Source organism: Belonocnema kinseyi, chromosome 3 (genome assembly GCF_010883055.1).
Source record: "Belonocnema kinseyi isolate 2016_QV_RU_SX_M_011 chromosome 3, B_treatae_v1, whole genome shotgun sequence".
Lineage (NCBI taxonomy): Eukaryota > Metazoa > Arthropoda > Insecta > Hymenoptera > Cynipidae > Belonocnema > Belonocnema kinseyi.
In genome coordinates this window covers 103908367-103922360 of record NC_046659.1, presented here as the reverse complement: position 1 = coordinate 103922360, position 13994 = coordinate 103908367, and the positions used below count along the sequence as shown (strand labels likewise).

Here is a 13994-nt window from a genome sequence, read left to right as displayed (position 1 = left end):
TGTATTGTATTTATTGTATTGTATTGTATTGTGTTGTGTTGTGTTGTGTTGTGCTGTGCTGTTCTGTGCTGTGCTGTGCTGTGCTGTGCTGTGCTGTGCTAAGTCCTAATGACAAGTTGCAATTAAAAAAAAGAGGAGAAAGAATTGACCACTTTTCACCTATTTTTCAGGAAAAAATTGCTCGTATTCAATCTTCTTCAAATACTTGCTTTATTGGTGTTGACTCGCAAAAAACACCATTTTTCCCTTTTGAAGCTATTTAGAGAAATTGCTTGCATGTTTTATTCATTTTATATTTAAAAATCACTTTCGGAATTTATGCTATGAAAAGTGCTAACAGAGGAAGCTGGATTAACATTGATTATTTATTATTTATAAAAATTTTATTGAATGAATAAGTTTTAAAACTTTGTATTATTTTATGATAAAAACGCCAATAATTGCTAAACTAATCATCGCAGAAGAAACAATCTGGGTTAATTGTTGATGAAAAAAGTATATGTAAAATAATGTACATAAAATAACCTCAAAGGAAGTATTTTCAAAAAATTCTACACAAGTAATTTGCCAAAAAAAATAGGTCAAGGGTGGTATATTTTGGTGGCCATAACTTATGACCTATTGTGGCTAGACCATAGCTATTTTTTAGAATTGCTCGAAATTGCATCTGCTTTAATTACATTTTTTTAAATTGACAGGTTACAAGGTACAGATACAAACTTCAAAATTGAATTTGTTGCCTCCTCTTTAAAAAAAAATCCGGTTTTTTAAAGAGTCATAACTCGGCCCCCATTGGAGATACAAGGCTCCTTTTTGTTGTAACTTTCTCAGAATTCCCTCTAGTCAACTTTTCCTGCTGAGAATTTTGCTCTAAAATCTATTGGGGCGTGAATAAAAAGTTTCCGAAAACATATATATATATATATATTTCAGAGGTACCAAAAATGTAGGAATTAATTTTTAAAAAATTCGCAATCTCTCTCCAAGTCGTGAGCTTGATAATTTTTTAACTTGCTGTAATGGAATGCTTCATTTTTTTCTATAAAATTTTAATACACAATAAAATAGTTTACTTCCTGAAAATATGTGCGCAAAAAAAAATATGAATTTTTTATTTAAAAAATTCCCAATCTCTCTGCCAGTCGTGAGTTTGATTATTTTTAAAAGTTCTGCCATGAAATTCTTATAATTGTTGCAATAAAACTTAATGTGCAATAAAACTGCTGCATTGCTAAAAAGTGTATAAATAATAGGAAAAATTTTCAAATCTATTTTAACGATATCAAAGTTTTTTGTATCATTTTTATTGGTTTAGAACTTTATAAGACACATTTTTTCAGTTTCTGTTCAAAAGCAGCTAGTGACAGAAGAATATTCCCAAAAGCACTGAAAATCGCCGATCCTCCATTGTACACCGAAATCGGTGTTCAAGTGAGTTGCAACAAATTTGAGCCACACTGGTTCATTCGGATAATCTAGGGGACAAGCATCATTTAGACACTGTTTTTTCTCATCCAGAGCAACGTGAAGTGTCTTCTACAAACTGTCAGTCACCTGTCAAGATGATTTTGTCGGGCGTTATTTGGGTGAAATAGATGTTGATTAGCAGGTAATTTACAATAATAATTACATAATTTTCAATTTCGTCCCATTTGCCAGTGACAATTTGTGACTATTTGTATTCAAGAAAGTGAAGTTAGCTGGTGGTTGAAGTGAAAATACCTAATTGTATATGTAGACGGTCATGACTTTTTCTACACATCCCGGCTTTAGTTTAAATATCGACGGCCAAAAGTAACTTAACATTTGGAAATTGGAATACAAAGTTATCATTTTATTCTAAGTGACTAGTACCCACTGCAAAGTGAAAGAAAGTTAAAAATTAGGCGAATACTATTGAAATTAGTTTCCTTATTAACAATTATTTAGTCTAATATCGCAATGCAAATAGTTACTTTGACAGGTGTTCAGGTGGCTGACAGCGCGGTTCAGCACTCAACAAATCCCGGCATTGAGCCAAAATTTAGTCTCTAAATGATACTTTCCCCTATATGTCCAGATGTGCACATACGTTCAGAGGAATACATTTAAGACTCGCAAATTGTTTCAAATGCTCATTGGGAGACCAATGAAATTTGAGCTGACACAAATTAAATCTGAAAATGATACATTTTAAACCGTCCAGACAATTCATCTACCAAAAAGAGAAATTTCAACTAAAATGATTCTTCCGTAACAAAAAATCAAGTTTCAACGAAATATTTTCATCCAATCATTTTAATTTTTTAACAAATTCAATTTTTTATTTTAAAAGGTATTTTTTCAATAAAAAAAATTAATACGCTTCGTATCAGAAAATTATTAATCAGAAATTTGTCGAACCTTCATGCCAAAAGACGAATCTTCTCTACAAAAATTTAATGGAAAAAAAAGACATTTCAGGAAAGAGTGTAGTCTCCACAAAACTGATGCATTTTCATCCAACAATCCAAAAAGATTAATTTTATTCCAACAGAAGGATGGATTTTTGAAAAAATAGGTAGATTCTTTACCAAACAGTTAAATAATTATCTGAAAATAATTGTAAACATTAAGTTAATTTTTTCTAAATAGTAAAATTTTTAACCGAAATGTATGAATTTTTAACAAGATTGTTACATTTTTAACTAAACAGTTGTATTTTTGTACAGGAAAAATCAAAATTCGACTAAAGCAGGTAAAGAAAGGTAAAAAAATGTGAATTGAAAAAAAGGGTAATGATCTACGAAAAAATCTGAATTTTGAAACCAAAAACACAAATTATTATTTTAAAAAGTTGAATTGGCAACCAAAAAGATCATCTTTTAGGGCAAATTTTTATTTTTTTTATTAAATAATAAAATTGATAACGCTTCTAAAAGCTGCTAATTGCTTGATACAAATAAATAAATTGGCCTAGGACTGTACATCATTATTAATTTTCAAAATTTATAATATGTGAAACACTATTAACTCTATTGAAACAGTAAGAAGAGGTCAGATTGTGAAACGGTTGAAAACATTACGTAACCTGTTTCCAAGTTAAAAAAATCGACTTGTAATTGTTTGAGAAAAGTTAGGGAAAATAGTCTTTTTTTTAATATTGAAATTATAATGGATCAGTATGAGCTATTAATTAACTATGCATAATAAGATTCCTAAAACGGCACTTTTTTTACAAAGTTCTGTTTTCGAGTTTCAGCATTATTTTCTGTTGTCTACTTTCCTAATTATTAATAGAAAATTGCATTTACTTATCAAACTTTTTGAAAATGATTTGCTTTGAATAAGCATATGCTAGAGCGTTAAGGTAAGTTCATTCTTATTTTATAATTTTTTTCCTTATGCATAAGAAACTTTATGGCATCTCTGATTAAAAATTGTTTAAACATGTTTGTTTAAATTTTACAGTTTGGATTAACGAAAAGTAGGCCACTGCATAATAGTAAAAAATGACTGATTCTGTTAGTCAAGATATTTTTATTGGTTAGTAACAAACAACTAATTCCTTAGCAAAAAATATCAATTTAATTCGGACTATTTATTAAGGTATATTTTACTTAGTATCGTCAATATTAGTTGAATCAAGTTGTAACTCAACATTTCTCTTCACAATCAGTTATAGAATTAAAATAAGTAATTAATTTCTATACATCAACCCCAATGAGTATATTTTTTAGTGTCCATGAAAAAACACCTTAAGAGAAAAATGGATTTTTTCAAGTTTTTGGACTTAATTATGATTTTTCAACTATTTTGTGAATAGATATTGTTTATAACTCATAAGGTGTTATATTTTATTAGGAATTGAATGATCCAATAATTTTTTTAAATTTCTTATTGCTGAGCTCACTTTTTCTAGAATTTTCCACTTATTGTTCACTTTTTAATTAGACTGATTTGATAATTAAATCAAATTCACGAAAAAAATTTTTTAAGAAATATATTACTGTTTATATAGAAATTTTCCCATGGAATATAATCAGGAAGTGGTGGTTATTTTTCAAATGTTTAGCTTGTTTTAACTTTTTTTTAACTTTTTAAATTTCAAATTTATCCAAAATTTTAGGCTTTTCTTTGAAGTTGCAGATAGGAACAAATTATAAATATTATTATATATATATATATAATCTTAAAAATTTTTTTTAAATTTAATATGATCTATATAGAAAATTCAAAGGATATTTCAGATACGTGATTTATTTCAAAAAAATATAATCGCAAAAAATAAAGTCTGTATAAAAACTCTGTATCAAACAAATGAAAAATATCTGTGTTATATGAATTATATATGACGTTTCCACCTAAGAATTATTTAAGAGAAGATGTTTGTAAACAATAATACATTTTTTTAAATTATATTTATTAACTTGCATTTAATTTTACCACACTGCAAATGCCCTTTTCTAATTAAAAAGTAGACAAAAAGTGGGGAAAATTTTATAAAAAACTGCAACTTTTTGTCATTGTTCGAAGAAAATATTGTTTTTAATAAGGAAATTGGTTATGTAATTTTTTTTGTTGAATTTAATTGATTATTGCATTGCTTTAAGTAAAAAGTTAAAAATAAGTTGAAAAAATCGGAAAAACCGCGAATTTCTAACTCTACTTCAAGAGCCAGTTGTTGAAAAAATAATAACTATTTAAAAAAATGTATGCAAACATCTGATTATCAGCAGAAATAGATATTTTACGTATTAGAAACAATTTACATTAAATACCCATCAAAAACGTCATAATTAGCGTCCGAACCTCACAAAACCGAATTTTTCACTTACGGGTTTCTCAGGTTCCTATAAAATTTAATTCAAAGGTTTATCTGTGGAAAGTAATAATTTACTCGTACCCTATAAATAATTTTTAAGAGAAATGTTGAGATTTTAATCGATTCACCTAATAATGACGATTCTGAATAAAATTTACAAAAACCTCTTTTTTATGGGAAACACGTGTTAATGAACCTGGCGGAACTTATAAGTATGAAACTAAAGTATATTGTAAGAAAGTTACAACGAAAATAAAGCTTCTGTCGCTAATAGGAGCCGAGTTATAGAGAACCCGTTTTTTCAAGAACAACAAAATAATAATAAAAAGAGAAAGAAATGACCTCTTTTGACCTATTTTTCAGGGCAAATTACTTGTGTTCGGACTTCTCAAAATACTTTGCTTTTGGGTAAAGCTACGTAAGTGGCGCCAGAGAAAAAGTTATACGGCAGAAATTTTTTCCCAAATTTTAAACAAAGATATAATTTTCTGGTCTGCATAGATCATGAGTGTTGACTCATAAAAAACACCATTTTTTCTATTTTAGTCTATTTCGAACAATTCTGTGCATATTTTATTAATTTTCTTTGTAAATATTACTTGCAAAATATATTTGATTGAAATTGCATACAAAAAAAACAGCTGTCTTTAACTGTTTATTTATTATTTATGAAAAATTGCATTGAATAAATTAGTTTTATAATGTTGTATTATTTTGTGTTAACAAAACTAAAAATTGCTGATCTAATCATCGCAGAGAAAACAATTGTGGTTAGTCATTGATAATAAAAGAACATGTAACATAATTAATTACGTAATTATGCAATTCATGAAAAAATTAATTAAATAATTGACTAATTTATTTACCGATAAACTACTCTTAAGAGATTAGGAGAGTACGATGACTATTAGGAGATCGTGTGTTCATCAATAGCATAATTTCTGCCATTTTAGCAAAGAAAATAAATGAAGCGTAGACAAAATTTATAGTGTGAAGCGTATTATTTAATCAATGCTTAAACATTGTATTGTTTATTAACATAAAATAAGAACAAAATAAGAGGTATAATATTTTATCATTTTATTTCACGAAAAATGTGGTCTTCTATCATTTTTCCTGTTACTAATTTTCTTTAAAATATGTACCAAACGAGTTGTTTCGAAAATTTTTTTTGGTTGAAACCAGCTCAAACTAGAAAAAATGTTGTTTTTCTTAAGATTCAGAACTCTCGATCTATAGAAAAATTTCAACAAGAGTAATTTTCCTTGAAAAATAGGTGAAAAGGTGTCAATTTTGGGTGCCATAGCTTATGAACTATTGTGACTGGGTCTTTGCTATTTGTTTAGAATTAATAAAAATTGCATCTACATCAATTAGAACTTTTTTTGATGGAATTAACATGTTCCAAAGTACAGACACAAACCTCAAAATTGGATTTTTCGCCTTCTTCTTGAAAAAAAGCCGGGTTCTTGAAAGAGTCATTACTTGGCACCCATTGCAGATACGGTTCATGTGTTTGTTTGCGTGTGCATGCCTGCGGAGATGTCGATTTTTAGTTTGTCAGCACGATGACTTGCAAAAGTATAGACATATTGGATTGGCCTTGAGTATACTCTTTTAGAGTCCTTAAATAAATGTCATGATCATTAGCCAGCCATTTTATATGAAAATTTAAAAAGTAACCGTATTTTGAAAATTTTTGAGACTACTTTTTACCAAATTCAAAAATTTTCTGTACTGATATTCATAGAGTCCTAAGAGACGAACAATTTATCCTAATGACTTTAAAAAAAAATAAAAGTTACCAGAGTTATAGCATTTACAAAATTCTAAAAAACACACTTAAATAACGATTTTATGCCAAATAACGCGCGATATGAAAAAAAGTCAAGAAAAGAAAAATATTGCTTTTTGAGTGCCCAATAAGATTATTATAACCACCGTTTGAATTTTCTTGAAAAATACAAAATTCAAATTTTGGCAGCATTCAAAATAATGAAAAATCCAAAAATTACATTTTTCGGTCAAACTGTGAAAAATACGGTAAAAGATTAATGCAGCAAAATTGTGCAATTTAAAATGAGCTACAAATTTTTTATCAACCACTTTTTGATAGGACGCGCGATTGTTGGATCTCGCGCTTCGCGCTCGATGATAAACTCGGCGCTCGGTCTTTATATTTTCACATATTCTTGCGCAAACCTTTCGGAATGAAGACTCAAAACATTCACCACTGAAATTTTGTGATTGTGAATTCTCTTTCGTTAAAAGAGCTTTGCTCGAGAATTGGAGCGCACCTATCGAACGCGACTGATAACAATCGTACTCGCTTGGTCAATGCATTTCTCGTCATTTTGTGATTTTAAACTCTCTTTTGTTAAAGCTCTTTCGTGTTTAACGAACACATTCTCATCACATATCTCGTGCTTCGCACTCGGTTTTGTCCAGCATGCCAACTTTTCTACATTATACACAACACTTTTATATTAAATATAGTACATTTTTTATGTAACTCTGCCTGGGATTGCTTATTAAAAAATAATAATTAAGAGAAAATTGTATTAATCATGATTATTTTTATATTTGCTTCTTATTTTGCTTCAAATTTTATTCTAAGCTGCGCTGAAAAATCATCATTTCAATAAATGTATATCATTACAATTCATAATATGCATAAAACTTGAATCATACTAATTCTTATTTCATTGTTTGTATAATTTTTCCTTTTTTGATCTTGATTTCTACGATTAAATAAAATGTACTGCCCAAGTAAAAATGCTTCGACTTGATTTCCACTTGGTTAAGTCTTGAGTTCGTCTCCAAGACATCGATGTCTGGCTGCGTCTCAAAACTGGGTCAAGACATAGGCCTTCGTCTTACTTTTATGAGCACAAGAGGTAAAACGGCGTTTACTTGTCTCAAGTCGAGCCTTGTCTTCGCTAAGACGACGTTTACTTGACTCAAGATGAGCCTTGTCTTGACTGAGATTACCGAACCTTTTTTGGCTAAAAGTAAATTTAAAATTGATGAATGAAAAATTTGTAATTATTAAATTAGTTATTTTTAATTTAAAATGCAGAATCGGTGAGTCTGAACGAGTATAACCCTTGAGAATTTTCTTCGAACAAATAAAAATTGTAACTATCTAGAAGGATTTCCTAAGCCAATAGAAATACGTAAAAAGAAATAAATTTTCGGCATGTTGGGGCATGTAAACGCTCGAAGTTATAAACCGCACGTGTTGGAGTCATAAGAATACGAGTCAAGAGATAAATGTGTGTCTTCAAAACATACAAACTTGTCTCCAAGACATAAGTTGAAGTCTGGCCCAGTCTCAAAACTGAAGCATGCTCAAGTCGACCTTTTTGAATTCAGCATGTCTTGATTAGGGGTAATTCAAGTCGAATTCAAGTCGAAGCATTTTTATTCGGGTGCGCCTCTGCATAGGATCTAATACAGGAACATATACAGGGTCCTATGTCCTCTTTCATCTTTTCTGTCCTTTTTCTAAAAATTTAATTGTTTAATGTTGAATCTTATTTTTTACGGTTAAAAGAAACCCGTGCAGAAATCGCCCGGTATCTCATCGGTTACAGGCTTGGGCCAGGCCAGGGGCCCCAGGCCTGGCTCTAGCTTGTATATCTCAATGGCTCGACCTCGAACCCGGCTAGATAGGTAGTAGCACAGTTCCTAAAATTTATGGTAGATGGCGTTGGATTATTATGTAATTATCTAATATCCTCTACACAACTTTGTGTTTGCTAACAAGGGTGTCATTTTAGAAAGTCGCAAAATTCCTAAAATATCAAAAAGCACTCGTAGAGTCAGGAGACATCGATCATGAACCACTATTCCATACTTATGTGTGGATTTCCAAAGTATGTAAATTAATTTGAAATTATTTGTAAATATTACGGTAGCGTAATTTTAACCTCTAAATAACGATCTTGTAAGTATATTACATTTCTGCAGGTGCAAACGATTATTTATGTATTAAAAAACGATTGAAGAATGTTAAAAATATTGATTATATAAAAATTAAAGTATGTATAATGTCTGTATTTGATTAAAACTACGAAATGATTTTATGTGTAAATAGTGATGCAGACGACGAGAAAGAATCATAACCTAGAGAGGTACTATATGAATCCGCAATTAAAATGCCTTTTTAAATAAGGATAATATTATCAATTCTAACCTTCCAAGAGTAAATGAAGATCCGCTTGTCGATGAGGTTGAGGATATCACAGATTCTTCTGGTAGTGGTTCCATAATTAGTTCCATACAGAAACGCAGTCTTATAATAAAATGGCTAGGAATCGATATTGAACTAGGGTTAAGAGCCTGGGCCAGGCGCGGTGATCGAGCCAGGCCCTGTTTAGATTTAGCGTTTCATTCTAGCTTGACCCAGGTTTGATCACCAAGCCAGGGCCTAGTTTTTCCAGGCTTGGGTCCGGTTAGGTCCACGACGAAATTTCTACACGGGAAGTCTACTCGTCCTATCGAAAAATGATAATTAATAAATTTATGGATCTTTTTAAGTAAACAACTTTTGTCTGTTAAATTTAGTTCATACCATGTATCGTTTTTCCAGAAAAATTCAATATTTGTATTTTGAATGTTATTTTTCGCGAATAAAGCAAAAACTATTTATCCTAACAAAAAGTATAGCTCTTTTCTGGATGAAAAAGTTTTGTCTCATTACTTTCGTGTCTTGTGTCGATAATCCAAAAAATTTCATTTTTTTACTTTTAATTTTGTTTTTTACGGCTAAAAACAAAAACTACGCGTCCTATCGAAAAATGATTCATTATAAACTTGTAGTGCTTTCCAAGGCGCGCAATTTAATTGTTTTAATTTTTTTTGTTTCTTGCATAGTTTGACCAAAAAATTGAATATTTGGATGTTTCATTATTTTTGGTACAATCAAATTTGTAATTTTCAACTTTTCGACCAAATTAAAAAGTCTGTTATCAAAGTCTTGTAGGGCTTTCAAAACGGAACGTTTTTCTTATTTTGACTTTCTTCATGTCACACGTTGTTTGGCTTAAATATTTCATTTTAGTTTGTTTTTTTTGAATTTCGAAAATACTGTAACTCTGATCATTTTTTAAATAAAAAAAGTCATTAGAATAAATTGTTTGAGTTTCTGAGTAATATGAACAAACGTACATAGAATTTTTAAATATTGAAAAAATGTGCTTTCATAATTTTGTGGTACGATCAAATTTTTAATTTTCAACTTTTCGACCAAATCGAGAAAGCTTTTATCATAGTCTTGTAGGGCTTTCAAACACGAACGTTTTTCTTCTCCTGAATTTATTTCATATCATACGTTTTTTTGCTTAAAATTTTCATTTTAGTTTTTCTTTTTTTTTTTGATTTTGAAAATGCTCTAACTCTGATAATTTTCTTTTTATAGAAAAAAGCCATAGGCATAAATTGTGTGAGTTTCTGAGTAATATGAACAAACGTACATAAAATTTTGAAATCTTGAAAAAATGTGGTTTCATAATTTTTTGGTACGATCAAATTTTTAATTTTCAACTTTTCGACGAAATCAAAAAAGTTGTAATGATTATGTTGTAGAGCTTTCTAAAATGAAAGTTATTCTTTTCTTGACTTTTTTTCATATATTGCGTTTTTTTGGCCTGAAATGTTCATTTTGTTTTGTTTTTTTGGATATTAAAAATGCTCTAACTCTGATCATTTTCTTTTTAAAGACGAACGTTATTAGATTAAATCGTTTAAATTTCTGAGTACTATGAATAACCGTTTATAGAATCATCAAATCTTTGAAAAATGTGGATACAAATATTTTGAAGATTAACGCTCACTTTTTGAATTTTTATCCAAAATATCTGGTTTACGAACTTTTTCTTTCTGTTTAGGTTTTAAAAAAGTGTGCCAAAACAGAATCCAATCTCATCAATTTTTCTAAAGTTATCGTGCCTACAGAATACAGACTACAGACTACAGACTACAGACAGAGAGACAGACAGACAAACACCTTTGAAAAAATACTTTTTTCTGACTTAGTGGGTCTCAAAACGTGGAGATTTGATGAAAACCGACAAAGGAAAATTTTACATAAAACCAATACCTTCTCATTAGGATGAAAATGTAACATTAGTTGTGATGAGAATGTGCCCACGCGGCGGGCTGATTATTTTATTGTTAAAATCGTTTTTCAAAATCAAAAAACAACACAAGCATGCTATCAAAAAGTGATTTGAATCAAATTCTTAGATATTTTTAAAATGCAGAGCTTTTGTCTAGCCATCTTTTTACCTATTTGGCAGAGTTTCACCGAAAATGTAATTTTTGATTTTCCATTATTTTTTTATGCTGTCAAAACTTGAATTTTCGATTTTTCGAAAAAATTCCGAAAGTTGTTAGAACAGTCTTGTAAGGTATTAAAAAAGAAACATTTTTCTTCTCTTGACTTTTTTCCATATCGTGCGTTATTTGGCTTAAACTGTTGATTTTCGTGTTTTTTGAAATTATGTAAATGTTATAACTCTGGTAAATTCGGCTTTAATAGAAAAAAGTCGTTAGGATAAATTGTTCTTCTGATTGAATAGTATGAATATCTGTAGAGACAATTTTGGAATTTCGAAAAAAGTGGTCTCAAAAATTTTTAAAATACGCTCACTTTTTGAATTTGCACCAAAAATGGTTGGTCAACAAACTTCACCTTTATTTCGGGACACTTAAATAGTATACCAAAGGCCAATCCAATCTGTCATTCCTTTAGAAATTTATCGTGATAACAAACTAAAAATCTGCAGTCATACAGAAAAACATGCACACACATAGGCGCATACATAGACAGCCAGACACATTTGTAAATACCTGTTTTTCGCTTTCAGGGGTCTCAAAACGTTGACGTTCGAAAAAACGGGGAGGGGGGGGTCAAATTTTATACAAATCTAATACCTTCTCCTGATGAGAATGTAAAAATGTGCCTGCTGAGTGGGCACTTTTAGTCTAAGAGCCGAAGCCGTTTTGGCGAGTTATTAGGTACCGATTCTGCCACTATTTTTCTGATTGTTGAGAATATACTGATCACCAAATGTGGCTTCTCCAGGGGTAGTCCCGGGGAGAAGGTGTTTAATTACTTATTCGAAGTTGTAAAAAAAATGATTAAAATAAGTCATAGGGTAACGGCTGAATCTTTCTGCGTTGAATGTGGAGACAATTAGACAATGTTCCGTGCAATAGGCAGAACAATAGGACTACCCCTGGAGAAGCCACATATCGCAATCAGTATATTCTCAACAATCAGGAAAATAGTGGCAGAATCATTAACTAATAACTCGCCAAAAACGGCCTCGGCTCTCCGACTATTTCTTGCCACTACTTTTGTCCTTTAATTTCTTTTCGTCTCATGTGTGGGGTTTTAAAAAATGCAATTTTTAATATTCTTGGTGCTATATTTATGATTTAAACTAAAAACAGAACTATCAAATAATTATACGTGACAAATAAATAATTTTTACATTCTCATCAGAGAAGGTATTAGATTTGTATAATATTTGACCTCCCTATGTTTTGTCGGAAGTTCCACGTTTTGAGACCCCCTGAATTCGAAAAGCAGGCTTTTACGAATGTGTTTATCCGTATGTCCATGTGTCTGACGTTATATATGTGCTTATGCCTCTCTGTCTGTCTATGAGCACGATGAGTAATATCTAATAGCTAATTAAAAATCAAAAATTGCATTTTGCGGTCAAACTATGCAAGATAGGAAAAAAATGATAAGACAAACATTTTTTACATTCTCATCAGAGAAGGTATCAGACATATGTAAAATTTAACAAACTGCCCCCCCCCCCCCCCCCCCCCCCCCCCCCCCCTCCACCCAAGGTTCTTGTGAAATTTCCACGTTTTAAGACCCCCTAAATCCGAAAAAAGGTTGTTACGAATGTGTATGTCTGTCGGTCTGTCTATATGTATTTATGCCTATCTGTCTGTCAGCACAATAACTTTTGAAAAAATAATTTTATTAGATTGGCCTCTAGTACACTCTTTGAGTGTCCTAAACTAAAGGTTAAGTTCGTTAACCAGCCATTGTGGATAAAAATTCAAAAACTGAGCGCCTTTTGAATATTTTTCATACCATTTTTTCAAAATTCGAGAATTCTCTGTACGGTTATTCATAGTATTTAAAAAGTCGAACAATTTATCTGATGACTTTTTCATAAAATTAAAAATTATAAGAGTTACAGTATTTTAAACATTCCAGAAAACACACGAAAATGAACCTTTTAAGCCAATTAACGGACGATATGAAAAAATGGCAAGAGAAGAAATAGTGTGATTTCTAAATGCCCTAGAAGATTATCATAACAACTTTGTTAATTTTCTTGATAAATCAGAAAATAAATTTTGACAGCATAAAAATAATGGAAAATCCAAAAGTTACATCTTTTCATGCAACATTTTCACATTCTTTAAAATAGTCTCAAATATAATAATGCATTTTCCAAAAATATATATATGCGTGTGTGTGTGTGTTTGCATATATACATCATTTAGAAGTTAAAAAATGGTAAGGCGGCTCAGTAGACCGTGTAAGTAAAGTTTAAATCATAAAGAAAACATTGAAATCAGCCAATTCAGTTCATGAAAAACCAACAAAAGTTGCAATAAAGCGTTGAAAAACCAAACTTTTTGAAAGAATGCGCAATGCAAGTTACGAATTATAATGATATAAATTTATGGGAATGATATAAAATTTCAGGGATAAACTCGAGTGGGAAGCACGAGATACGTGATGAGAATGTGTTTGTTAACCCAAAGGAGCTTTAACAAAAGAGAATTCACAATCGCCAAATTACTGTTGTCGATACTTTCATCTTTAGTTTTAAAATTCTCTGCAGAAAGATCGAGCGCGTTGCTCGAGATAAATACAATATCGAGCGCGAAGCGCGAGGTAAATACATTATCGAGCGCGGAGCACGAGATAAATATATTGGCGAGCTATACGGAATATATATTCCGAATTGGAGCGCACCTGCGGAACGCGACTGATAGCAATCGTGCTCCGCGTTTGGTTTTTTTTTTGGTTTTTGGTTTTTTCCGCATTCGTACACAGACCTTTTGGAATCAAAGGTCAAAGGACCGACAAGCGTAATTTTGTGATTTTGAAATCTCTTTTGTTAAAGCTCTTTCGGCTTTAACGAACACATTCTCATCGCTTTTATTT

At 30.6% G+C, this 13994-nt stretch overlaps 1 protein-coding gene across 3 annotated transcripts in view; it reads left to right on the top strand.

The window, feature by feature from the left end:
• Window positions 1–1271: 1271 nt before the first annotated feature.
• The window catches only part of LOC117170284 (apolipoprotein D-like), a 15226-nt gene continuing 2503 nt past the window's right edge, over window positions 1272–13994 (top strand). Inside the window, exons 1-2 of one of the 3 annotated variants that reach the window (XM_033356955.1) lie at window positions 1272–1431; window positions 3430–3504. In XM_033356955.1, the coding sequence (XP_033212846.1) occupies window positions 3471–3504 (34 nt within the window). In that variant the 5' untranslated portion in view covers window positions 1272–1431; window positions 3430–3470. Of the gene's footprint in view, window positions 1432–1453; window positions 1610–3429; window positions 3505–13994 lie in introns of those variants that run through there. The other 2 variants (XM_033356956.1, XM_033356957.1) reach the window with 2 other exon arrangements.